Raw genomic sequence first — 27883 nt, 5'->3', positions numbered from 1 at the left:
TTCAAACCTGATATTCATTTATTTTACATGCAAAACATACATATCTTTCTAGAAATATCGGTACTGTAACTTCACCCAAAGTTTTATTTTAAATACTGCTTACTGTCCTTGTTAAATGCAGACAGGAAGGAAAAAAAACACACATTTTCTTCACATTATAATTCCCAAAGATAAAAAATAGTTTTCAGATGGAAAGAGCACATTAATTCAAAAAGACACATTAATTCAAAATATATGCAAATTCATGTTTCTAAGAAGTGGTTGTCCTCACACAAAAAAGAAAGAAAGATAGATGTGACACAAGCTCACATCTAAGAATCACAGTTCCTTCATCCAGTTCAAATTCTAAGAACCACCCAGTACAAATGTTCGCCTCTTCACTTTCGAGAGAAGAACATAGAGGACACCTTAATCAAGTGTTAAATTGCTGGAGGCAGCCAGAGATATGTAACACGTCCTCTCGGTGTATACAAGATGTAAACGTTGGTCCTAAGGCCTCGTGTGTATGACACCTTACCTACATTCACCACTCAAAGATTTATAGTCACAAACATGGACACACATTCTGAGATTTAGAGAACACTGCTCGCCGCAAAACACAGCCAATACAAATTTTGGTGTTTGAGAACAAGCTCAATATCTACCACAGCACATCAAACTCCCACTATTAGTGATGGTTTAAATTCATGATGGCAAAAAAATGCCCTGTATTCGCTGCTTGAACTGAATTTTTCAGTTAACTGTTCCACAAAACAAGAAAAGTAATGCAGCATGAAGTGATTATGTAAATAAAGAAGGTAATATTTGGAGGAATTGGTTGGCATTGTGAATATAATGGAATATATCAAATAGTTAGTTTTTAAGTAAAAAAAAAAAAAAAAAAGTCTGAGACATTACAATGATTTGCTGCATATAAATACTAAGTATCCAATATCTGGGGCAGGATGTGTGGACTGCACCGGATGACATATCATATAATCAATTCATTCAACTTTATCCCTTAGTGGTTTCTTTCTATTTGAATTTCAAAACAGTTAGGCAATCAAACTATGTAGGTCACCTCATTTGGACATAATATAATAACCATTCAAACTCCACAAATACTGTCTCATTAGAGTCGCAGTAGAACAGCAGCAGTCATAGACCACATTATATACCCATGTTTTCTATTTGTTCTTTTTCTTTATTTTTGCCATTAAGAAAGCCCACACCCGAGTTCACTTCAAAATATTCATGGAGAATGTGCTGTATTTCACACACTCCCCCTGTAAACACACACACTCCCAGATTTAGTGCAGGAACATTATGCATGCATCCTCTTTTGTGTGTACACATGAGGCCCCTTGGTGTTAGTGCAGAGCGAGACAGCAGTCTTTTTTTTTTGGTCTGTAGTGTTAACAGTGGTTCCCAGGAAGTAGAGCATAAGGTCTTGTAGTGTGGTCAATTATATTTACTGACCAGGAATGTAGAAATGACAGGTTCTTGGCAGTTGTGCATCCCGACCTATGCAGGTATGTAGTTTAGAGTTCTTCAAAGAAGGCCACTCTGGATTTGGTGCTTTGTAGTGTTAGCTGTGGAGAAGACAACAACAAAGGCCTGATGAGGCTTTCAAAGCAAACAAGAACAGACTATACTGCAGTAGAGTGAGCAAACAATAAGTAACCAAATGCAAATCTGTATTGGAGACTGTTACTGAAATCATCACATTTAATCTACACATGATCCTTGATTTCTGACTGAGAGATCAGCAAAACCTAGCCTAGCCTATGTGTGGATTGTTAACAAGCTTGCTGGAAGAAAGAAAACTGCCAAAACTTCACTTTTAAGAGTTCCCCAGCAGTTAACAGTCCATCAATTTATATGGGTGCAAGTTCTGACACCTTGGATGGGTTTCTTTTCATGCTGCAGCGCAGTGCTTGCTGTTATTTGAGCTCTAAAATCAAGGAATTTGTTTGTGACAGTCTGTTGTGCTACGATGCAGCAGGGTGATGTAATATCAATAGTAGAAGTCTTACTTATAATAAGTAATAATTTACTCACAGAAAAGTAACAATATCACAATATAAAACTACTCCATTACAAGATAAATCAGCATAGAGTACCTAAAGTATCAGAAGTAAAAGTACACATTATACAGTGTTAAATAATTACATTTTTTATGCTGTACTGCTAGGTAGTTTAAACTCATATATTATAATCATATGTTTTGTATTTAAAATCTTAATCTGAAAACTAGTAACTTCAGCTGTTGACAGTTAATAAATGTAGTACCGTAAGAAGTGTTTTATATAAAAATGCATTTATGTAATGTATGTAATATGAAATGATTATTGCAGGATTATACATTCATTGGTCATGCCGATTGGTGGCATTTTTGTAAGAGAATATGCTTTTCCAATTAGTCCCACATAAATGGCATTTGGTAGCTATGGTAAAAAAAAAAAGAACACCAACACAATTAAAAATGCATGACACAGCGTACCTAACTTGTTATCGGTAATTCTTATGAAATCGTACACATTTGCATATCTAATCATGTCATGTCTGATGAACACTGAATTGAATTTAAAAAGGCAATAGAAATCACAGCCCATTCCTGCAGGGCATGTGATGTGTTGTTGTTGTTTTCTTCGGCTAATCAAAAGACTAAGTGATCATAAAGAGAAGATAATTGGAAAGTATTTGTATATTTTGGTGTATTTAAGCAAACATAACCCCCAAGGTTATTCTGTTAGTAATGAATCTCGGATGGTATGTGGAAGCATGCAGTGTTTATACTTCATCTTAATTTACATCAAACACTGAAACAAAAATCAGGCTTAATTAAAATGTACAACTGGTCCTGATGGGCAAAGAAATCTGTAAATTCCCCAGATTCTCCTTTACTGCAGAGTAAGAGCTTCAAAAATATGAGTCGAAATTGAAAAATCGATTTGATTTCGACATTGGAAATAACAAGTAGGATCAGTAATTCTCCCTGTATTTTTTTTCTTCACCCCTGCCTACTTGTGTGTATCCAGCAGCGTCTAAAGACAAAAAAATTCAAAGACATCACGGCATAGCTCATTGCTAACCTGCAGCTGCATTACATGTCGTGACACCTTTGCCACTTGGAGTCGGAGATGATGGAGAACAAATAATCTCCCTGCTTCCCTGAAGTTGGGGTGGTGACATTTTGCCTTCCACGTGAATTGTTCAATGAAACAACAAATGCGTTGTTGACCGAAAACCTGCAGTTTATAGGCAATGCTTCAGTAAAGTTGGACATATATTGACAGATTCCAACGTCCTGGATCAATAACGAGAAAAGAAACGTTCTTAAAACACAAACGATTCCTCTTTTCTATCGCAGAAAGATAGACAATCACCTACAACATATCCTCTGAACTGGACAAATATGATTGGTCTTTTTGTACAGTCGGTTGTAAGACGAATGTGCAGGGACAGTCTAAAAAATTCCAACACTTAATGTCCTCACCTTTTGACACCTAGTGGCTCTTGTGTAACAGTTTGTTCCAAATTAACCAGTGAAATAAGTTACTATTACATTTTGAATCAATTATTTAAATTTTCCCATATAGCCTCAGTGCAGTACCTTTCCCTCCAAAAAACATATGGCAGTTATATCTTTTTTTTTTAGATTTATTTTGGGCTTTTTTGCCTTTATTTATACAGTTTAGTGCATAAAGGCCGACAGGAAACAAGGAGAGAAAGAGGGGAATGACTTGCAGCATAGGTCCCTGGCTGGATTCGAACCAGGGAGGCTGCGATTATGTAGCAAGCGCTCAAACCACTCGACCATCAGGAAGCTCCAGCCTATCTATCTTTAAAGAAGAATTTGAAAATGTAAATGACAGTTGTCAGGGTATAAAACCAATGATCTCTTGATCTTTACAAATCAAATAGTCTAACAAAGGCAGAGCTTTCAGTGTGGGGAAAAAAATGTTTAAATGGAAAAACGAATCGAACCATGACCTTAAAATCGAAAATCAAAACGAATCGTGGATTTGGAGAATCGTGACATCCTTACAGCACGGACAATCAAACAGCTAGGGAGAGCAAGATGGGAGGAAGATCAATACCAGTCAGAGAAAGCAGTGTTAATTGTTTTTCTCTCCAGGTTTAAATGAGCCAGTGATGGATCAATTCAGGCCACTGGCAGTGCTTTAACCCTTCAGTGCAGCTAACCATTAGCTCATTTAATACCACGTAAGTGAGCACTATAAATCTGTTGGGCAAACTTTTTCCTCTCTTGAACATCTGTCTGATAAGGGTATTAAAGCTGCAGTCAAAGTAAATATTAGAGGAGAGATGAAGAAGGACATTTTGGGAAATCTAGGTTATTTCTGGGAAATGTGTAGATGGGGGATTTCAGTAAATCCAAACAGAAAATGTGTGGGAGAGGGATGGATTTGCACCGTAATGTTTACCAATCACCTTCTATTGTCTCTGTTGACAGGCAGCCTGTACACTTGTGAGTGTGAAAGCCTGAGTGTGTGTTTATCTATGTCTGACTCTCAAGGATTGTATTAAACACTGCCCACAGTCTCCATGCAGGAAAGAACGAGGACTCCTTATTCAATGTCTCGGGTATTAATGTTGTGAATGGCGCAGCGGTGAGCTATTTCCAGAGAAGAAATCTGTCTGTATGTTGTTTCGATATGCAGTGCAGCACAATGAGAGTAACACTGATGGTTGACCTGCTGTGTGAGCCACTTCACACAGCCTGGATAGACTGCAATATGTATAAAGAAAAGATTTTCCTCGCAGTGAAACTTCACACAGAATCGCTGCAGCTCTTGTGTTGTGATTCAGTTGTTCAGAATGAGCTCATCTAGCGAGCCCGCTGCTAACAGAGTAGAACCTGTGGCCTGCTACAAGTGCACAGGCGCTGGGCCGTGTTAAAGGGCCTTTCATTAATCATCCAGAGTGGGAGACGGAATCTGGAGGGAGAAAACTTTGGAGGTGAAGCCAGTCCTGATGCCACTGGCTCACAGATCAGTGCTTTGTTCCACATTCCCTCTGCTCTTCTTTCCCCACCGTCTTCCTCTCATCCTGCCACCTCTCTGGTCGCCAACTTTACAGTGCATTCTCAGCACTTCTCTGTGACTTAGCCATTTTCAAACTCATCCTTTGAACATTTTTGGCCAGCCTCAGCTCCAACCTTAAACTTTGCACCTCTCTGGGCAAAACCGACTTTAGTTTGCTCACTCCCTCTTTGCTCTTCCCTCCTCACCGCGCCACCCCTTCCCTCGCTAGCAAGACGAATGCCGGCCGCCTCTGGTTCAATTAAAGTGACACTTTTAACTTAGCTCCTTCTCCCCCTGCTCGCTATCCATCCAAATGACTAATCACCAAGCAGAAATCAATTAGCTCTCCCTTAACAAGTGTATTTTGCACGGGGGAAGGCGAGAATGAAGGAACGGTGGAATTTTTTTTTGCAATACGATGTGCTATGAACACAGCTCACATTTTTATTGGATACTTTTACTGAAATTAGAAAGATACTGGAGTGGGGAGATAAAGGAAAAAGTCTAATCTGTCAGTTCATTAAAGGACAGTGGAAACAGACTTTTTATAACAACTCCACTACCTCTGACCAATCAATTTTGAAATATCCCTCAAGCTTAAGGAGTCTGTCACATTTTTTATCGTTCATTTTTTAGTCATTTCATAAAATCACTTAGCCATGCTGCCATGAAAAGTGAGGCATTTTCAGGCACTTGGGTGAGATGAATAAGCTATTTTTAAAGATGGAGTCTATGTATATTGCATACAAAATTTCCCCCTCAGCCGCTCTGCAAGATGTTTAGGACCGGTAATCACTGTGTGCTCTCAGAGGTCATGGTATAAAATGAATTATCGCTCCCACTCTCCCAGTGGACTCCATCAAAGAAGAAATTCGAGGCTGAAAAATGAACCTGGGACCAAGTGGGGACAGTTGCTATTGAGTGATTCTCTGACAATCAATACCCTGCTTTAAAATAACATGATGGTGAGGCGTGGCTGTTGTACGCGAGAGGACTATCAAATCTTTTGATAGGCAGTTATCCGAGAAATGATGTAAGATCAGTAATAAGACCCCATTTACACTTCACCACTGTATGTGCCTTGAGCTGATCAGACAGCCGTTAAATAGATACAAAGCACTGAGACTTAAATGCCGCAACCCTAACCATAATGTCAAATCATCTTAAAGGGTGGATTTAATCAAATTTTAGTCCTGCTAACAAAGACATGCTGACAAATATTATGTGTACAAGCTGGTAAGGTACTTTATGTATGCAAGCAGCCGAACTGGTAGCTACCTTTTTAAAGTTGCTGTGCTTGCTGGTCCCCTGCTCGGTGTTCTGGTTGTGAATGACGTCCAGAGGAGTCTCCCTCTCTTTCAGCTTCAGACTTTCGATTTCCGTCTTCAGCTCATTCAGCTGCTCCTGCAGGTGCTTGCTTTTTTCCATGTACTCGACCCTAAACATGGACAAATTGCAGGTTGGAAGACAGTTGTGTGAATTTCCCTTTTGAGCACCTTTGCTGAACTTTTTTTTTTTTTTAATTGCCACACCAAAAATATAAACGTGAAAAATGTACAACTCCATGAACAGCTAATCACGAATACTGGATCCATCATCCTCCAGCTTACTTGTTTTAATTTTTTAACCTGATTCTAAATCTCTTCATTAACAAACATGATAACTGAGACCCAGGTAATTAATTCAACTTCACCGCCAGGATCATTTTTCATCTAATGGTAGTTTTGCCTGTCTGCCAATCACTGACAGCAAGTAAGGAAAAATGGCTGACTGCTGGCAGCTAATGCTGAGGGTCAATTTCCCCCCTGGACCCTTGAATTGAAATGTGCATACTAATTAATGAAAGTGTGTAACACTGCATCAAGCATTTGCAGACACATTTTAAAGGCTGTTTAAAATTCCTCTGAAAGGAATATTTATCAACCCTTTCTGCTAGTGAACAATTAAATCACTAAACCACTGCAATCAGGAACCCAAAACATCAGGCAGCATTAGCAGGGTCAAATCAGACACTCACTTCTCCTTTTCAATCTCCATGGAGAGGCGTTTCATGTCAGTATCTTTAAAGTCAAAGCTGAGGTTCTCCCTGCTGAAGCTCAAGTCAGGAGGCATGCTGTCAGCTGGCAGTCCTGGGGCCTGAGAGGGAAGATGGAAAGAGAGATTATAGGGCACGAAGAGATGTTCATCGAATGACAGCCAAAAAGAAAAAAGACTGGGAAAATGGGGAAAAATAACAAATGAGTGATGGGTTAGGGTTAAGAAAGGAAACATTTAAATACATTTAAAATATATAGGAGTGGGAAGGTGGTAGTATATCGCGGAAAAGAAGGAATGCACAGAAAAGATATGTGCAATACATGAACATAATGTAGATCCAGAGATCAGTTAAAATAGAGAAAGAGGAAAAAAGATGAACACTTTGATGGTCACATACCATGAACACACAAATATACATTTAAGATCGTGAGCAAATATTTGAAATGCATTGGCCACATGCCACTTGAGGAGTGTGCTGGATAAGAAGAAGTGGACCTAATATACAATATAAATGTAAATCCACTGGTTGGCATGTGAATCCTAACTCCAGACATTCGACATAAACACGGTCTGGCAGAGCATGCAGGGCAATTTGACGATGGCCGAAGAAAATAGGAACGGAGAACATTGTGTACTTGTGTTTGTGTAGACGTTTCACTCATGAAATTATGAATGTTTAGCAGTGCCAGTGCTGGCATGTCTTTTGTATGTACTGTATGTGCACAAAAGTGTGTCTATGTGTGTGTGTTTTAAAATTACATTCATGAGCTGATAAGAGTGTAGTACTTCTATTTCCAGCATCTCAATGTGTATGTGTGTGTGTGTGTGTGTGTGTATAAGCAGATGACTGTGTAGTGTGTGGGTTTTTAGCATGTTGGAAGCTCTTGCGTAGGCTGCCTTATGTGCTGCATGTTCTTATGCAAGTATCTCCGGATCAGTGGGGCTTTTTTTTGGGGGGGGGGGGGGGGGGGTACAGTACATTTGAATGTGTGTGTGTGCATGTCTGAGTGTGTGTGTGTGCTGCAGTCAAAGTTAAACAGTCAAAACTGTATGGTCATGTTGCGTTTCCTACCAACAGTTGCAGCTGATAGCTAACAGCAAATACTATTTTTCTGCATGTACAGTTATTTCCTGTTGGTAGTGAATCTATGTACCACACCACATAATATGTGTTTGAATGTATTTGCTTCATGCATGTGTATAAATGTACCTGTGTATCATGTGAGGGTTTTCCAGAGTATAAATTATGTAGCCATTAAGTGTATAGACCTGTAACTAACAACTCATGATTATTTACCTTTTGATTTACTTACGACTATTACTTATTTACTTATTATAAAAGAGGCAATAAATGCATACTTTATTCAGCCTAAAGTAACTTGACCAGCAATAAAAATGTTATCATCTTTACCCCTGGTTGTAGTATTTGAATTTAACTCTGTTATTAAACATAAAAAACACAAGACATGTCCAGGGGACCACAGATGAATAATAGCATTCTTAGTAATGTAAATGACTTAACATTTACAGTAATGTTTATTAATGTGCACACTGTCTCTATTCAATAAACCAATAAATAAGCAACTACTTCCAATTGAGGAGCTAGAACCAGCAAATACCATGTTGTTTTACTTGATAAATGACTTTAAGATAGCAACATTTTCATTTATTTATTTCCTGCCACTGACAATTATGAGTTTCAGTCCACCTGTTTGCTCTTGAATATTTAGATCTGACTTGGTTAATTAGTTTTATAACGATGTGTTAAGTGTATGAGAGTACAAACGCCAATATGTTTCAAGTATGTGTATGTGTGTGTGTGTGTGTGTGTTCTGTTACCGTATAAACAGCCCTGCTGGTAATCTCTAGCAGCTTGTGCTTTGCCCTGCGCTCTGACTCTCTGGCTTCCTGCAGGTCCTGTTTCAGCTGCTCAGCTTCTTTGGCCCTGAGGGACAAACAGGCAGACAAATGGCGTTAATATTTTAATTCACCTCCCAGTCCTTCAAAGGAAACAGAATTACCTAAATTGATTCCAAAATGATTATATTATAATTGGTACTCTGGTACTCGGCGAACCAGGAATGACACTTTGTTATTATCCAGGTGATCAATGTTATCACTCCGGCAGACAATCATTTCTAACTGCATTATTCCACCATCCAGCATGCACACAGGGATGTAAGAATGTTACATGCAGGTGATTACATTTCTTTTGATTGTGTTCGTGAACATGTAGCACTTCCTCGTTGATGTGGGGGAGCTATGTGCCTCGAGGGCTTGAGTGGACATAGTCATTTACATGTTGAGTGCCACAGGTTTAATATTTCACTCTGGTTCAGAAAGTGCTTATCCAGAAATTGCAGTTACTGGCAAGTGGTTAATGGTGCCTGTTTGAAATGATTGCCTAATATATTGTAAAGTAGATGCTGTGAAGTAATATTCTCAGGACTGTGTATACTGTTTTTCTAATGAAAATTACTTAAGTTCTAAAATGCAGATCAAGGATCATTCCTCAAGTCCCAACCTCCTTATCCGTCAGACCTTCAAAGAAATAAAAAGTCAACAGCAGATATTGTCAGTACTTGATTTGAACAACGCCAGGAGGGATACAAAAGAAAATAACAACTTTGCTTTATAAGGCACAGCCAAAACACAGATCAGTCAGTCTCAGTACCTCCATTGAGTTGTAAAAGAGCTGCCTGATAGTGAGTCCAACCATCAATCGATACTACTAACAGTTAACTAGCACAAATTAATTGCTGTGCCTCAGACCTGGAGGGGGGGCTGAACAAAAGCTTTCTCCCTTTCTTTCCCCTGTGTGCAGCAGTGTGGCTGGAACTACGTGATTACCTGCTTTCCAGACGCAGTGCAAGAACAAAGCTTTTAAAATTAAATGATATTAAGCGAGTTTAAAGTTCTCCTTCTTTGATCGAGCTATTTAAATTCAGCCAAGTAACCTGTCTCTGTGCTTGGAGCATATCTGCTGACTTCTGTGCTGCTGAGCAAACAGATGCGCAGTAAAGTAAGATGTGAGAAGAAGTTATTTAAGGATCTAAAAATGTTGTGCATGTGAGTGAGTGTGTGTGTGATACACACAGAGAAAGAATGTGGGTATGAGAAACATGGATGAGTGTACATTCTACATTCAGCCACCCGCCTTCCTCCTGTCCCCACCTCCTCTCTGACTCCTCAGCCATCTTGAGGGCCAGCATCTCTGCCTCAAGCATCTTCTGCTCCATGAGCCGCCGCTCCTCCTGGCCACGGATGGCAGTCACTTTAATGCGCTGCATCTCGGTCTCAGCCTCGGCAGCTTTCTGGGCCAGCAGCTTGGCCTCCTCCTCTGCGATCTGGGCCTTTTCAGCCAGCAGGTCCGCCGTCTGCTCCGAGCGCAGCTGGAGAGGAGCAAGAGGAGAGAGGAGGAGGGAAGGGTAGGAGAACATAAATAGGAGAAAAGGGACAAAAAAAGTTGGAAATTGAGGAGGTGACAGGGAAATGGAGCAAAGAAAGAGATGAAAGGACACATGAAAAAATATGTGCACAGTGAGAGAAGAAAAGAGGGAAGATGGGTGTAGAGGGAGGCATGTGCAAGAATACAGAGGGCACAATTAATAGAGAGAAAAGAGGCGACAGGGGAAGAATAAGTAAATGACGAGAAAGAAGACCGGGGGAGATGAAGTGAAGAGGCAGGAAGATGGTGTGAGAAGAACTGAATGCGAAAAAATACTTTATTTTGAAACCTGTAGGATATATGACTTAGCCGAGAAAAAGGTGAACTTCAGGTTCAGCTAACCAATTAAATCTTACCAAGGCCTCATTGGCCATGTGAGCTTCATCCTGCAGCTGCATCAGCCTCCTCTCCAGCTCGTCTCTGGCCCTTTCTGCCTCCTCCCTGAGCTGCTTCTCCTGCTGCAGGCGCTGCCTCTCCACCTGTACAGCACAGGCGGGTTGAGTATGAACGGAGAGAAGATGATGTGGTGGGAGAGAGAAATGGGTGGAGATATAGGTAAAGAAAGAAGAGACAGAAGTCAATCAATAACATGTTTTCTTGAAATGTGAAATGATATGAGTGGACAGAATTAATTTTGTGCATCTCCATCCCTTCTTCTCTAGTCGTCTGTTATACAATACCTGTTTCCTGGCCCTCTCCTCCCTGGCCTGGGCTTTCATCTGCTGCACTTCAAGGGAGTCCACCCGCCGCCGTCGCATAAACAAGTCATGGTTCCCTATGCACAGCTGGAGGATCTGCACAAGAAAGACAAAATAACAGGGGAGGGAACTTTTTTCAATAACCTGCCAAAAAGGTGGGTAACTTTAAAAACTCAAATTCAGCAGCCACTTCCAATATTTTCCTTCACCTTTTATTTAAAAGGATATGATGTGAGTACAGAAATATTTCCTCGTCACAGCCAAAACAACTTTTAACCTTTAACTGAACTCACCAACTTGTTGACTCTCAGCCGTGAAGAGTTGAACTTGAAAACGTTGGTTTTCTTGTCCAGAGGTTTGATGGTAAACTGAACAATAAGGACACAAGAACACAAGACTTTCCATTAAAAACATAAAAGAAAAAAGACACATTCACACTACTGAGCAATATGGTTGAAATCTGTTTTTTTTTTTAATACTATCATGATTTTGGATGTTAAACGTGAACATATTTAAAATGCTGCATGTAAGACAAAAGGTAGGACGTCAGCTAGCTCTGCACACTTCCTTTAGTAAAGTTACCTCTACTTTCTCCTCATAAATGTTATATTGTTCGCACATGGCCACAAACAGCTGTTCCATAGCCTTTGTTGCTAAGGTTGATCACGTTGTCCACTCACATATTTCGGATCTGGCTCAAACGAATGCATTTGAGAGGTTTCCATTTCGAGTAAAGAATGAGAAAAAGAAGTGAAATCCTACTACTACTGTTTGTCTACATAGCCTCCTGAGCCGAGGGACAGCGTCCAGAAGCTGGCCAATCAGAACAGAGTGGACTCATTGGGAGCACGGTCTTAAAGAGATAGGAGTGAAAACAACCTATTTCAGACAGAGGCTGAACCGAGGGGCTGCATGAAAGGCCACTTTAAGATATATATGTAGTTTTTGAACCATAAATCATGAAATAAAGTATTCCAGTAGAGCCCCAGGATATATATTTAGTTCTGGACATGATATGTTCCCTTTAGTAACATTTTCCCATGTGGATATTTACTGTATATCTGAAGATATGGTAAATGCAGATACATATGAATATATAATCTTCATCATTAAGTACAACAGAAAATTCTCTGACCTCTTTGTCGCTGTAGGAGATATTGCGGATCTCATTCCAAGGGAAGGAGCACTTAGGTGTCAGCCTGTTGTCCGGCTCGTAGATGTGCAGGCCCAGTGCGTCCACTCCCAAAAGAAGATCTGTTCCCTTTTTATTCTAAACCACATTGGCAAAGTAAACAAAGCTTTTTTATTACTATCCGTCTGTCAAGGGACAATGAGCAGCTGTGGGATCACCCTACCAGCCAACATTCATTTGTACCTGAATTTGACAGAGGTGGTGCTGCAAAACAGTTTGTTAGAGCTGAACAACCTCAGTCTCAGTGTCTATATGCAGTCTGGGCTTGTTTTCTTGAAAAGTAATGTTACTGTGAATTACTTAAGCTGAAGTTGACTTGGTGGTGGTATTTCAAAATGTCTTTGCCTTTTAGAAATTCACTGATCGAGGCCAGAGACACCTCTAGTGAATTTCTGTTGTTAGAGCTGTTACAGGTTTGTTTTTCCATAATGACTCACTTGAAAAGATATTCAGTGCCAAGAGGGGCCTTTTATTTATCTCAAATTTGTTTAAAAATGCTCAAGATTCAAATAATTGATTCCACTAAGGCACAATTTTGAACAGAAGAGCCAGGCTGCCATTCTCCCCATTTCATTTCATAACACAATGGTGAAATTCTCACGCTGCCTATTAGCCCCTTTTTTTATTTAGAATCCTGCAATACTGCTGCAAAAAAAGACCTGTAATTACACAGGCTTTGCTTTTTTTTTTACACTGAACCAAACAAAGCCAGCATAATGCCACTTCTGTGTGTGATTTTAGACAGGAATCAGAGGCGTGACGTGTAACACAACAGCGTTGGCGTCTTTTGTGTGTGGTCCCACCATTGACGGCTTTCCCTTTTACACAGACGTCGAGCCGGAAATGTGACTACCTCTGCTGCAGGCTTAGTGGTGGAACCCAATTCCATGATCGTACCTTTTATACAGAATGGCGAGGCGGAATAATGGTGCAACATTGAAAAAGTGTAAAAGGGGCTATGGGCTTACTTTGGCTTACTTTGTAAAGATATAGCAAAGCTGCATTGGCTCACCCTGATTAAAAAGTAATTGACGCCATACATGTCCAGGTCCTGAGCTATTTTTAAATACTCCATCTCAGCTTCATCCCTGGTTCAAAGACAGACAAAAAGAGAAAGAGATTGGGAGGGATCCAAGGGAATGGAGGAGAGAGGGAAGGAGGGTGGGGAGGAAGAAGAAAAAGGGAGAGAGAGAAAAGAGATCAGACCTTGTTTCTTCTGCTTTTGTGTATAGCATCTGTCATGTTGTGGGATCTATAAAAACTCTGCACATAGCTCTTGTGAGGGTGACACATAAGTACAGCGCTGACACAAAACACAACTTTAATTCCCTAACAGGCTTTAGAGGTCACGCTTGATGGAGAAGAAAACTTATTCTGATGCCTCCAAGACTGGAAATACTGTGATAGAGAAAAACAAATACATCAAGGTATTTTCTTCTTCCTCTCTTTTCTGTAGCTTGGTAGCCAGATCTGTTGTGATTTTAGGGTCAACTCAGCAAAAACAAAAAGAGGAAAAATTAGCATACTTTAATGGCTGAGGAAAAATCAGGACATGTTGGCACCTAACTTTTAATAAGTTGCTGTTTGATATGGGTTGTTGGAAATTGATGATTTAAGCTTCATCAAAGTTTAAACAGAAAGGAGAACGTTATGCCAAGTAAACAAATCTTAACTAGGTTTGCCAATGAATACATTCTGACTATAGAGAGAAAAAACTGAGATAGTTACGCTTGAATTATTGCTGTGGACTAATCAAGCTGTAAAAGAACATGAACTCATTAAAAAAATAAAAAAAGGTTGAAAAAAAACACAGACAAAATAAACATTTAACTGTATGAACAGAGTATAAAAAAAGAGTTTGACACTTGAGTTTTTGGTCAGGATCAATACACATGGTGAAATGTAAAACGTTGGGTGTGCATTCCAGTGGAGGCTTAGCGCTAATGTTAAATAATGTTCTGAACTATAATAAGGCCCCGCAGTGGGTATCAAGCTGTGCTCTGATTAATGTACTCTGAACTATCATTCCTTCAAACTGTCTTTGAATCCCATCCTTGCCCAAGTAAATGGAAGCATAGTCTAATGTACTTATTCTTTGATCAGATATCTCCTGATTTAAATGAACATTTTACTCTTTTTAGACTATTTCACTTCTGCAAAGCTCTTATAAAGCCACTTACGTTTAAACACATTTCCCAATGTTTTAGAAAAACTAGTATTTTGGTATCTGTATCAAACTAGTTTCTCATATCTCACCAGTTATGTCTTTCCTGTGCCTCCATCCCTTTGATATCATACAAAACAATTAAACTGAGGTGAGTAAACCACCAAATAAAGTGAATGAAGCACTAAATCCTCTCCATCTGGTGGGTTTGAAATGGCTATTGATCAGCATCAGTGACTTTATCAAGTACTGAGGTTTTTAGCTTTCAGAACTCACTTCAGCCCAAAATCTCCCCACCCACGGGAGTTTTAAGACACTCCACATCCCTCACACTTACTCCCTATCCATTTTCAGCACAGTTCAGCTTAGTGATGGAGCAAAGTGTAGCAACAGAGCGACTGATTTTCTATTCTCTGTCATTCTAAATTTATGAATGCAATTATAGCAATACTATTTTTATAGTCCTTTTTGCTATGATATATTTGCTCCTTACCTATAGAGCTCTTTTGCAGAATAGCTAAATTACTTTTTTTTCTTTTTCTTGTGACAATTCAATTAATTACACGTAACTGACCAGTTATAGGTTAACGTAAGCTGTGGAATTTTGTATTGGTGCATAAACAGAGGTTAACAAACTCCTTTTGGAAACAGTCTCCCTGTTGTACAAAAATCCCTACAGGCACAGTTTTATATTTACGTTTCACTAGAGGTTATGCATTAAACATTTCTTGTGAAACCCAGTTTTATGAATGTTCTGAGTGAATCCAAAACTGAAATTGTGCTGATCACAGTAGTACAGTTCAGTGCAGAAGTTTTCACCTCGTCCTGCCCCTGTGCTCTGCGTAACATGCTGTGATCCTCTCCTCCCACATCTCTGCAGTCATCTGGTACAAGTTAATCACCTGAAATGAAGAGAGACAGGCATGAATATACATGAACCCAAGCACAAAATGCAGTGCATACTGCAAGTTACATATCATAATGCAGGTGCAGGCCTAGTAATAATGCAAAGATGAAAACATTGTTCACTTCTGGTGACAATAACAAAAACATTAGTTAGGGAACTGAGGTAAACCCAGCTGTCACTCACTCTCTTTGGTAGCAGTTCCTCCTCAGCCAAGAAGCCAGGTTTGTGAACATTGGGATCGTAGTCTCCATACTGTAAAATCAAGTGAAAGTTCCAAAAGGTTTAAAATCACTATAAAATAATGGCCACTATCCACCTTCCTTCTAATAAAAGGCCGGACAATGTCTCTCCTGGGAGCTGTTCATAAGATGAAGCTGCAGCAGCGGTAAGGAGAGGGTGTCGTGGAGAATGAATGGTGGTCGGTCTACCATCAGGTCATTAACATTCACCACACATGCAGTGGCCCAGTTGTTGGGTGTAAATGATGCTATTAGAGATATCACTGAGAGGACTGAGACTGATTTATTATAATCAACAGAGCTGGGGAACAAATTACATCATGCATGTGTGGCACACAGGATGTTTACATGTAATTGTCCACTTAAATGTGTTATCTTATATGTATGTACTTTACCTTGCATGTTTACACACACCCACGATTCAATTCAAAGCATTTCTAGTTTGAGTATGAAAGTTATATGATCTTGCAGATATATACGCTTTGGTCTTGCACTGCGTTCTTCAGTTGGCAGTTAACATCTGAACCAGTAAAGATGACTCACTACTGTGTTTTCCACTATTCTGTTTTCCATTTCTTCTCTCAGGTAAATGTCACATAGGCATTTATCCAGTTTGTCTATTTAGTGTATCGTTATGCATTGTAGTATGTACAACAGTTCGTAGTTTGTTAGTGGTAACTGGCGCTCACTTGGCATCCTAAACTGTGACCACTGTATATGTGAGATTAAATATAAGTTTAGAGTGTTTTGTAGTTTATTTCTTCTTTCTTTTTATTTGTTTTCTCTTAACAGTTAATAGGCTGTAGACGGATGATTAGAGACAGAGATTAGAGCCAGACCCGAACCACTGATTACCAAACACTCTAGTTTACTGTCGCCAAGGCAACCAGGCAGCTCGCAGATCGTAATACATCATATGTATACAAAGAACATGAATGAGAGATATTATATCGTTCATATTATAATTGTGTGACTGAAGGTATAAGGGAATAATATAATTGTTTTATACTGGTAACGGTAAGAATTGTAGATGAGCACTTTCAATACCCTTATATAGAATATTTTTCAATAGCCCACTTGTATATAAAACAGTCTATATATGGTTATATTGATACTATCAGCCTATTGATTTTTATATAGAAATATCTAATGAATGGATGGTTTTTATGGTATTTTGAAACGCTGTGATTTTGATATTATATTGTTATCATTTTACTTTATCATTTGTATTGTTTCAACTAAGTCCATATGGCAGTTAACACCTAACTAAGTAAAACTACTGAGAACCAGCCGACTCACTCACTACTGTGCTTTCCATTTAATCCTTTAGAATAAGTCATTTCTAAAAAGCGTAACCCTTTGAGTCAGCGTGCACTCTATGGGTGTAACATTTTTGAAGAGAGATACGGGTGGATTAGGCATGACTGATTGGCAGAGGGGGAAATTTCCTTTGGGCTCCTGTAAAACTGGTGGAAGCACATGAATTATGAATGTACTGTCACTACAATTTATAAAATGGGCTACGACTGCGCTGCTGTATGCTCCATGCATGCTTTTTTTTACCATTATCAAATCCAATTGTATATTTCCTTGGAGCTGTGATTTATTTTATTGTTAATTTCTTGGTTGAAATCGAAGAGGAAGTATTTTTATGTGAATGACCTTTTCTCATTTTTCCACAGCGATGTCAGAGCACTGAGGTATTCAAGATACAAATGTGTGTCAAAATTAAGACACAGTGTTAAGGAACTATAAAATTTCATGCTATTTAAATACTTTGTCATCTCTGCACTTTGAGTAACTTAAAAGTAGTAAGTAGTATTACTGCAAAAATCTAACATCATCTGTGTCATATTTATAACCTTTATGTATGAGATTCATATAACATCCTCAGTGAACTGCTTTCAGTTTTCAGTTTTTAATGGCAGTCTCGAAAAGGGTCAAAGCACTAAAGTGACCACAGTAATACTTGAACCCTGATGGAAAATAATAGGCTTCAGAAGAAGGAGCCTTTGTCTGTTTAACAATGGCTGAAACCAAAAAGCGGTATCTTATCTTCTTCTCATGAATTTCTCCATCTATGATTATTGAACTTTGTGGTTGTACCGTGGTGGAAAGTAGGTAGGCCAGAAATATTTAAGTGGCCATTGTCTGAGTCTGAAAATGACCAAAAAAACCTGCTATCAAGTGTCTTTGTAATCGCACTCAAAATTTCATTGCCCCTTCACCTTCAGTCAGCTCAGAAATGTAAGGCACTTAAACCAAAACCACATCTTTTGATGTTACATAACTTTGTGTTTGGAGAAAACAAATTATTATGTTCTCAAACAATGACAAGAGTTTACATACACATTTTGCAGCGCATCAACGAATGTACATTTTTGCCAATTTGACAAAACAAAAATAGGAGCTTTTTACCACTTGTCTGCCTTCAATCTAGTAATCTGTGTCTATAGGCTGTGAGGTTCACTTTTGTGTTATATTCCTATTTCTATTATGCGTTTTTATTGTATTATATCATTGTCAATAATGGTCAGCAAACAGAACTGAAGAGCTCTGAATTTAATTACCACAACATACTGACTGGAACACCATTGCAATGGAGTGGAGAAGCTGAGGCACATTTAATTAGATCATTTCCTTTCAGTTTCCAATCCTCACAGCTTCTACTCCCTGAGTTCCTCACCTATTTGTTTGTAACACCTATATAATTGATGACATATAGTCTTATGGAGGTATTATGGCATCAATTGAGAATCAGCTCAGGGAGAAACAGGGTGGCATTTTGATACTTTATGATTACACATCTTTCTTCCAATTATTTAAAACAACTCCAGACTGAAAAGCAGCGAGCGACTGTCAGAGGACAGCCAGGTGTCAATATTTTTTACTTCATAATTATCACCAGCAGCACAGCAATGATTACTGACTAATGGATATATCCTGGTCAATAGAGCCCTCGTCTAAATTGTATGTGTTTCTCACACAGTCAAGTCACTTTGGAGGATATTCATTTACAGTACAATAGTAAGAAATACAGGTTTCCCCTATCTAGCCGTGAAATACACTGACTCTAACCTGAGAAAAGCATTGTAGTCTAAAATAGACTTTATGACACCACTAAGAGGCAAAAGTGGGCAATAATACACCAAAACAGAGGTGACAAAAGATAGTGGCTGTTTTTGAACATGTTTCCAAATGATTTCTAACATTTTTCAGCTACACTGCATGCCTTTTAAATTTTGACTGAATTCAAGCATCTCCCCAGCTACCAGTCAATTTGTCAGTATCATTTTCTTTCCCTCGTTGTGTTTTATTATCCTCCATGTTAATCCTGACTCACCCAAGCTGTGGTAAGCATCAACATTAATGAGTCATTGACTTACACTCTTGTCAACGCTGACAAATTCTAATTCTTCTCATTATTTAATAGCATATACGTGTGTACCGTAGCATCAATTTCTTTGCTTCTCCCAAAAATGTGACATGATGTAAAAGCTGCCTCATTCAGATTTTTACAATCCAGTTTAGGTGGAAGTCTTGTTAAAGTCACTTGTTAAACACAATGTTTCCCACCAGTGTCATTCATGCCTTTTAGCTCATCCTATGGCTCCCCACTCGACTGGACGCATCTGTCCGCCCCCAGTAGCACTGGGGCTGAGAGAACTAACCTCACTCCTCCTCCGTGCCACAGTGACTCCTTCTGCATTTTTCCAGAGCGGCTGTTTCTTGAAATTCCCTGTCAACACCTCCTTGTAGCGCTGCACCCACTAAGAATATAAAGCAGGAGGGACTGAAACCTCTGCAGACCCAGTGAAGCTGGACTATTGCCTCAAAGCGTATGCATAGAGAACTTAGTTTGGTTCTTATATCTGAGGGTTTTGAATATTTCATACATTATTCAAGCTATTTCTGACATTTTTGGAGCTTGTTTATTTAGTGTCTTGGAGAAGGTTGCTGTAAAACATGTAGAGAGTAATGTCAGAATAAGTAAAGTACTTGAAAATTCAACCGTAACTCATCAAAACACCTATTTACTTTAAAACTACATCAAAGCTTCTTTTTTTTTAAAGCAGAGTGTAAAGGAGAAAGCTTGTATTAGTTTAGTTAGATCTGATGCCAGACAGTGTAAGTCATGACTGAGACATGGATCTACCAGATTATGGCTTCCAGTAAATAATAACACATTTTTCTTAATGAAAAACATGTCATAAATATATCATAGTATTTCAGAAATATGATGCGCTTATTTGCACAGTATGAGAAAATGATTGATTATGATAGTGAATAAAAAATTCCTCGTCTATTCATAATTTCTATTGTACCCTCATGCACTCTCTGTAAATCATACAAGCTAATGGTGGCTTTTATGGCTTCCTACTGTGTTTGTTGTGAATTATACAACACTTTCTGCTCCGACTGGAAACTGATACACACACGAATTCTGTGTGGAACTGTCCGTACCTGAACAGAGCTCTGATCCACGTTACGAAAAGACAATCTTTTAAACATTAAAGCTGTCTTGGAATACGCTTTTCCTCTCCTCCCTATTGCTATCTTCAGTCTGGTGTAATCATGATTAAAGATGAGCCAAGGGTACCAAAGTAGATCCCACAGTGTGACATACTCCACTTCTCAGTCTCCGCAGTGCTTTTTCACAAAAACAAGTCATGATGAGAAAAGAATGAGGGGAAAGTCTGCCAAAAACCTCTCAGCAGCTGCACTGCTAAACAAGTACCGATCTACTCTACACAATGCAAATTCACTCATATCGGCTCTAATCAAAGCGGACTGCTGATTAAATGAAAACAGATTGTGGCCCCATATTTTTTGCTGTTTACAGATCCAGGGCGTTGACAGCGGAGAGCACAAATCTCAAACTGATTTGCGGATTTTTCTTTATCCACAGTCTATGTTAACCTAGGCCTGTTAAATTGGCATGGGAAAGGCGAGTCTCTGGAGGTAGAGTTCTAGTCTCACTACAACCTGGCTGTCAGTCTGTCAAAAAGCTGCACCTCACTCTCCCTACCTTTTCTCAGGGAATGCAGAGAGATGGGATCTTTCAACCAAAACCACTGAGATTGCTTCAGGTTTATTAAAAGATTTTTTTTTTCCTTTGGAGTGATTTCCATAATGTCAGATCCTCAACCAATAAATCAATTAAAATGTTTACAAAGCACCTTTCCTACTTTCATTTATAAGGCATTCGACTGCCCACAAAATATGCTTAATGCAATGCTGAATGATGAAAAAAACCAATGTAGAAACACAAACCAAACGTTAAGAAAACATGCCAAAAATTAGTATGTAAAATAATAAAAATAAGTAAGTGGCTGTGTGAAAATGAGCCAAAATAAAACAAGGCTAGGAAATAACCTAGTATACAGCTGGAGTGTATGATCAGTGTGTAAAACTGTGGTCAATTTGTTACAGGGACAGTCAATGATAGTGTCTATAATGTGAATTCCTGGATATTCATTTACAATTGTCTATAGTGGTCCCAGTAATATCTGTTTTTTAAGTGTACTGAAGTAGAGTACCACATGACATAGTTAAGTTATGTTTGAGTCAAAACAGGGTATAAATACAGTTTATACCTTCCACTCACATATTACTCATTTTAATTCTAACTAATTACATATCTGTTAACGCCCCCCTGCTCTTCCATCTCTTTTACTCTGCAGATGCCTCTTGTTTTTCACTCTGCATTGAGTGTTTTGTCAGAGCGATTGTTATTTGGGTGGCTTTAACTGTGCCTCTATGTGCCTTTTTCTGGCTCATTCCCAGCCAATGATCATGGAAGCTGCAGTGGAAATTGTAAATGAAAGTTATGACAGCATTTTGGGTGCAAATTCAGGCTCATCTCCACCCAATTACTGCAGTTACAGTCAAATCAAGTGCACCTGCACAGCAGCTGCCCCACACTTAACTGGTAGAACAGCTAAATGTGTCGCATGTTTTATCTGCAAGACTTGTGTTTAAATTCTGTTTTTCATCATTTGTGATGGTTATAAAAAAAAAAAAAGTTCAGTTATAAAATCCAAACACACTGCAGAGCATCTCTCCTGCTGGCTGCTGACAGCACTGCCAGCTGAAGATTCGATCACATTGGACGGTAGAGGAGGAGACAGTAGAGACGCTGGTATGCATCTTTGCTGCATTAAACACTGGAGCTCAGAGCATCAAAGCTCCAAGCAGGAAACACAGCAACAGTTCTGCATAAATGTGCTTTGATTTACATATTGCCAGCATTTCAGACATGGAGCCTTGTGCAAGACTGTGTGGTGTTTTGTAGAATAGCAAAACAATTTAAAAAAATGTATACCAAAACTAGGAACTTCATGTGTGATGTGTGGTCTTTTGGTTCTTATCAGGACTCAGACAACAGAGATCAACTGTAGCTGATTTATGTTTTTTTTTTGGGAGGGCGGATACGAGAAGGTAACAATCATCAAGCCTGCTGGTGATGAACATTGCAATCTCTCCGAACTGTTTAAAGAGATGGGTAATATAATGTAATATTTTTCAGATGAACAAAAAAGTGAAATGCAGTCTCCTGATGACACTGGCAAGAGGAAACATCATTTAAAAAAGTCTGTCCTCAAAATGAATCCATGCAGAGCTCTGCTGGTTATACGGTTTATTCTGAAGTCAAATTTTTCTCAAGTGGCCTCCCTCTTATCAGACCATAGATTTAAGGTGGATTCAAGGATACATTATTGGACTGGTGGGTTTTTTTTGGGGGAAAATAACCAAGAATAAAAACTCGGAAGTTCCAAAGAAACCACTTACCTTGGCGTGTACGGCATAGGAGGCCAGCAGCACAGAGGCTTCAGGTGGACAGTGAATCTCCTCCTCAAGGATCTTTTCCTTCACCTGAGGAGTTATCAAATAAAATCAATTCTGAAGCACTACCAATTTTGCCATGAGTGTTGCAACCTTAATACCAAAATCCTCTTTCTTTTTCTGAAGCTTTTAAACATAAAAATCAATTCAGCAATAACTGTGCAGCTAATGTAGATTCAGTGCCTTTTACTGTAGCTTTTCACTAAGAGAAGCTTTTGACTGTTATATGCTGTAATGGGTCCGAAGAAATTTCCAGTAAGGCTGAGAATTTAGGGTAAACTACGATCCACATTATTGTATCTCCTCTGTGTTGATTTCCATAAGAGAGGCAAAATCATTCTTGAGAGATGAAAGACCTGAACCAGAAAGAAACGTGTTCTCACTTCACTCAAACACAATGAAAAAAAAAGAAAAGGTCTTTTTTTTTTTCATTGTGTTTGAGTGAGAGTGACAGTGCAGGCTAAACTGACTGCCCTTTTAACAGCAAGTACTCCCTCTATTCCAATTTGACAAATAGCGGAAACATATACAGCTAAGCATAATGTTCATGTACCAATTTTCCGTAGTAAAGTTTATTATATGCTACAAACCGAGAAAATAAACTTCCAACTACCACTGCTGCAGTGCGCTGGTACTTTTTTCATCTCAGAGAGGTCTGGAAACGGAACCGACTGTGCCAAGTAAATATTGTAAGACTTACGAATCATAGCCACATGGGGACCTATTAGAAACTGAGTCAGGAACTATGTACCTAAGCCAAGTGTATTTCATATGATCATTAGCTGTTCCAAGAATATTAGCTTGCAAGTCACTCCGCAGAGCATAATGACATGACAGAACACACACGCCCTAGAAGAGCTCCAAATCATCGCATTTTTTTTAATAATCCATCTTATTTCTGTGCTCCGGGACCGGTACAGATGGTTCTTTCACTGAATTCTCTGCAGTCAGTGAGAGTGACAAATTCAAGGTTTAAGCCTCCAGTTTATACCTCAAGGACAGAGCGGTTCATATTTACAAATGTTGACTTAACTGTCATGGATCACAGTCATAACATGAATCCTTAAAAATGTGCGGCGATCCCCTTTAACAAGCTCCAGCTCCAGATTACCTCCCTCGGGACTCCCTACTCCACACCAGGTGTCACTATCCCCAATTCCGTCACCTGTCAAACTAATTGAATCACCAACTTGCACAGCTGCATATAGGAGGGCTGTGAGGTTAGAGGGCGGTTCGGCTGTAGTTATTTAAGTGGGTAATTTAATGCTTCAAACCTTATCATTTGTAAAGCCAATCACGCTGTCTCCTCTCGTTTCGAACTAACAAAAGGTGCGGAGCCGGAGGTGACAGCCCCTAATCGCGGGGCGCGCTAAGAGGCTGAGGCTGCAATCTGCTTCACAAATGAGACAATGTTGTTGCGAAGATCGCCGGCTACAGTGACGAAGAGGTGCATGTGTCTTGTTTGTGTAAGTCGTGTGTCAGTGTGTTTGTATCCGGGTCGGTGATCATTTCTGATAAGCACTAATCCAGCTGTCATGGCTGTGACACTATCTGAACACAGGCCTGCTCCCAACATTACAGGAATTAATGAGAGCAACGTAATAAATAGACAGACGATGCGAGGCACAACACATAAGTATTCTTCTCCCCCTTGTAACCGCGGAACGTGTCAACCGTTGAGCAATTTGTCGGCTGTTGTCTTTTTTTGGTTCCCCCCCCCCAAATACATAAATTGCTTCGAGTGCCTCATAACGGATTAAGGACAGAGAGAGACTTTTTATACGCCTTAAGTAGATAAGTGCCTCCATCCAAATGTTGTGGAACATAAGCACACCTCTGTCTACAGCCATATAACTGAACCAGCACAGAGGCTGGGATATGACGAGGCTATGAGGGATGAGCATCCCATGGAGAATATGTCATTAACTGGGCCAATAACTGAGCCCCTAAAGCCTAATTGGTAATTGATAAATGTGACCGGTAGCATTGGACGATGAGAGTCACAGTTACAAATCTCATCTCATGTGAGGGGAACGGTGTGGCAGGCTCTGCAGGAATTCCCCAGAGAGTATTAAGTGGAGAGAAAGGGCAGCGGTAATATGTTGTGCATTGATTCCACATGGCTGCACACAATCAGACTGGGACAATGGAAAAAAGTGTATTACAGAGTGCTCGGCTCAACAACTTGTCAGAAACTCAAGGGCGCCCCCTGTTGGCTTTGGATCAGTATAGTAAAGAAACTGCGGATGCACAGCATCAGCCAAATGCCTGGTGTGCGAGGGTGAAATGGGTGAAATGGGTAATCCTGCATCTACAGAGCAATTTGAAGGAGTCTTTAAGTGTTAAATATCAATTTCCCCCCCATTATTTTTAAAGCAAGTCATTTTAAGACATCTATTTCCTTAGAAAGATGGCACACACTTCTGTTTTCTTTTAAAGCATCGAACACAGCGTCCCTGTGGGAAGACTGCGATAAAGGGAAGAGGTTAAAATCAGACTGCAGAGCCTACAGCTGTGCTAGCAGCTCTGTGAGGTTGTGCTTAGGCGTAGCAGGGCTTTAATGCCAATAATGTCAATTTTAACAAGCTGGTGTTAAACAGGTAGAAAGATTACCATGCTTACAATTTTAGATTGGTTTAGGATAAACAAAAGCATTAGACAAACTGATTTTTTGGGAATGGTGGTCCTAAAAGAAAAGTCTAAGGACCACCAAAGTAATTAGGACCAAAGTCAACTCATTTCAATCCAAGTTAGCTTGAAAAGAAGAAAAAATTAAACTCTAAATATGTAGATGACAAACAAGATAGAATTGAATGTATTAAGCACGGTGACAAGAGCACAACTGCATTATGTCCAGTTACTGTACCTGTAGGAAGAAGAGATGCTGTGTGATATCTTGCACAAGCTCCTCTTCAGCATTTTCTGGGTAGAACCTGGCCAGGAAGTGAAGAGTAATTGGCTCCTCTTTCGGTACTTCCTGATCCAGAACCTGCAATATCGGAGCAAAGAAGTCAACAATTGCACAGTGGAGGGATGGGTGTGCGTTCCCTTTTCATAGCTTTTATCATCTGTATCATTTTTTTTTAACTTGCTTGTAGTTGTTAACAAGACGAGCATAATGTGTGAATAACCTTCTTTTCCATCTTCAGCCAAGCAACTGTGTCCTTGATGTTGTACTGAAGCCCAAAGAACCACGTCTCCCTCAGTCCCAGAGTCCGGCACACCAAATCAAAAAGGTCTTTTCCCTTCCATTTATTCTGCAAAACATAAAAGTTTCATACATTTTTTTCTTTGATAATAAATGCTAAATTATGAGAATATGTTACTGCGAATTCAATCTGCTAGAGATGAATAACATGTTGTGAATGGCTACAACATTCATTTCATTCACTGGCTGCCCCAAATGTGAATGAATAAGAATAGAAGCACTTAATTCTTTATAAGGTTAAATATTTACAGCCTTAACAGAGAGCTATACATGTTTTCCTCATCCAGCTAAGAGCTATGTGGGAGGCATATCAGGCACACATATCCAATTTAGATAGCTTTCATCTCTAGCCTCAGAGCCAACTAAGGGTGCGAGCTACTGTCAAGTGCCTTCAAGGCTGGCATAAATAAAAAAAACCCAAAAAACTAAAAACGAGTTAAAACAGCAAGGAATGAGCGTATCAGCTCTACCATGCAGCAGAGACAACCACAAGGGCCAATCCCAAAATTTCAAGGTTGAAGGAAAGTGTTGTTTGTATGACCTTTCCCCGTTAAGTGCTATTTACAAAAACCCCATAATTGATACGGTTATCATCCCAGCACAGAAAATAGAAACCTGCAACTAACATTATGCCGCTCTATGTAATTAAATTACCAACTGCAAACTTTGGCTGGGTTCCTCCCCTTTAAGTACAGACATGGTGCCTGCAAGTAATTTTGATGCTTTTCATCGCCCAAGTCATATATATGTATATATATCTATAAACCATAAACCCTACAAGAGGTCCAAGAATATAGCAAGTACAGGATGAAACCAGCATGAATGAGAAGGTTTTTATTTTTAATTGACACTGCAGGGTAATGCACGCTGTATTTAAGCAAATCCCATGCTGTATTTAGCTTTACCACTAAAATGTTCTTTACTCTATTGCAGCATAAAACAAAGGTGAATTATAACAAATACTATTGGATGGTCTATAGAATAAACTCACTACTGCACAATTGCTGTGTGTCCATAGGTACTTGCTGCCATCTACTGTCAAAATAATGAAACTCTCATATAAATCATATAAATAACTATCATCACTACACTTATAAACTACACTTACAGTCATTACAGATTTTTGACAAGTAAAAAAAAAAACACTTAAGTTGTTGTATTAGTGTGCATGCAGCTGGATTCAGGAGTGAATAGGATAATTGACATGGACTTAGTGATGTGGATATGAAAAAGTAGGATAAGCAGAATGAAATCATGCCTCTCCCTCACACACAAACACATACATATATAAATATATTATACACACCTCGCAGCTGAACTCCATGTCTGACTCCATTGTGCAGATCCTGACGTTGAAGTTTTTAGCCTGTTTCCTCATCAATGAGTTAAAACCCATCTTTGCTGCTAGTGCGCTTGCCATGATGAATAGCTACTAAACTCTATTCAACTACCCAAAACTCGTTAAGTCATACACATATGGTGCACTGTCAAGGCATTATATCTACTGCAGATGAGTCACTTATTATACATGTCAAAATATAAGACCAGCTGTGCATCTGACTTATCCAGCTTTCTGATTTCAGCTATCGATTAAAAATAAGTTATATCAAAGTGACAAAAATACTTTTACAGGCATTTCATTGCTTTACGGATGCCTCATACACACTTCCTAGTATTAATATGGTAGTTTTTTTTTTGTAATTTAAGTAAACTATACACTTAGCATGAGCTGATAAATACAATCTAACTTACTGCTTTTGGCTTGCAGCTAACATTAGCTACGTTAAACAAAACAAAGTTAAGCTAACTAACAAAAAACATAATATCTAATACTTGTCCTCAGCTTGTGCGTAAAGTTACCGAAATCTATTAACGTGACATCGACACGTCCGATCAATTATTGGTCCGGTGTATCTCTTCTGGAGAGTCAAAAACACTAAAGTTGGAGCACATTTATACTCCTGGAAATGAAGCGCTAGTTTCCTGCTGCTAACCACTTGTTTGGCGACTCCCGTCTGGAAAGCGATGCTGCATTCAAGGGCCGCTCAGAATATTGTAATAACAAAGTAGTGCACATTAAACAACATTACAAACACTATCAGCATTTATTTGGG

General features: G+C 39.2%; 1 protein-coding gene across 1 annotated transcript; it reads right to left on the bottom strand.

Annotated features, from left to right (window-relative positions):
- On the bottom strand, positions 1 to 27749 carry nf2a (NF2, moesin-ezrin-radixin like (MERLIN) tumor suppressor a). The gene is made up of 16 exons (XM_062417501.1): positions 27076 to 27749; positions 25693 to 25818; positions 25428 to 25550; positions 22508 to 22591; positions 15660 to 15728; positions 15389 to 15471; positions 13418 to 13493; positions 12349 to 12483; positions 11507 to 11581; positions 11196 to 11309; positions 10872 to 10994; positions 10242 to 10459; positions 8907 to 9012; positions 7048 to 7166; positions 6309 to 6468; positions 1 to 1571 (listed from the first exon to the last, which is right to left on the bottom strand). Exons 1-16 carry the CDS (start codon positions 27187 to 27189, stop codon positions 1521 to 1523), a joined length of 1776 nt encoding a protein of 591 aa, XP_062273485.1. The 5' UTR covers positions 27190 to 27749; the 3' UTR covers positions 1 to 1520.
- Between the last annotated feature and the right edge of the window lie 134 nt (positions 27750 to 27883).

The sequence above is a fragment of the Scomber scombrus genome, chromosome 4 (genome assembly GCF_963691925.1).
Source record: "Scomber scombrus chromosome 4, fScoSco1.1, whole genome shotgun sequence".
Lineage (NCBI taxonomy): Eukaryota > Metazoa > Chordata > Actinopteri > Scombriformes > Scombridae > Scomber > Scomber scombrus.
The sequence above is the reverse complement of the archived record's forward strand: the minus strand, read 5'-3'. Positions and strand labels throughout refer to the sequence as shown.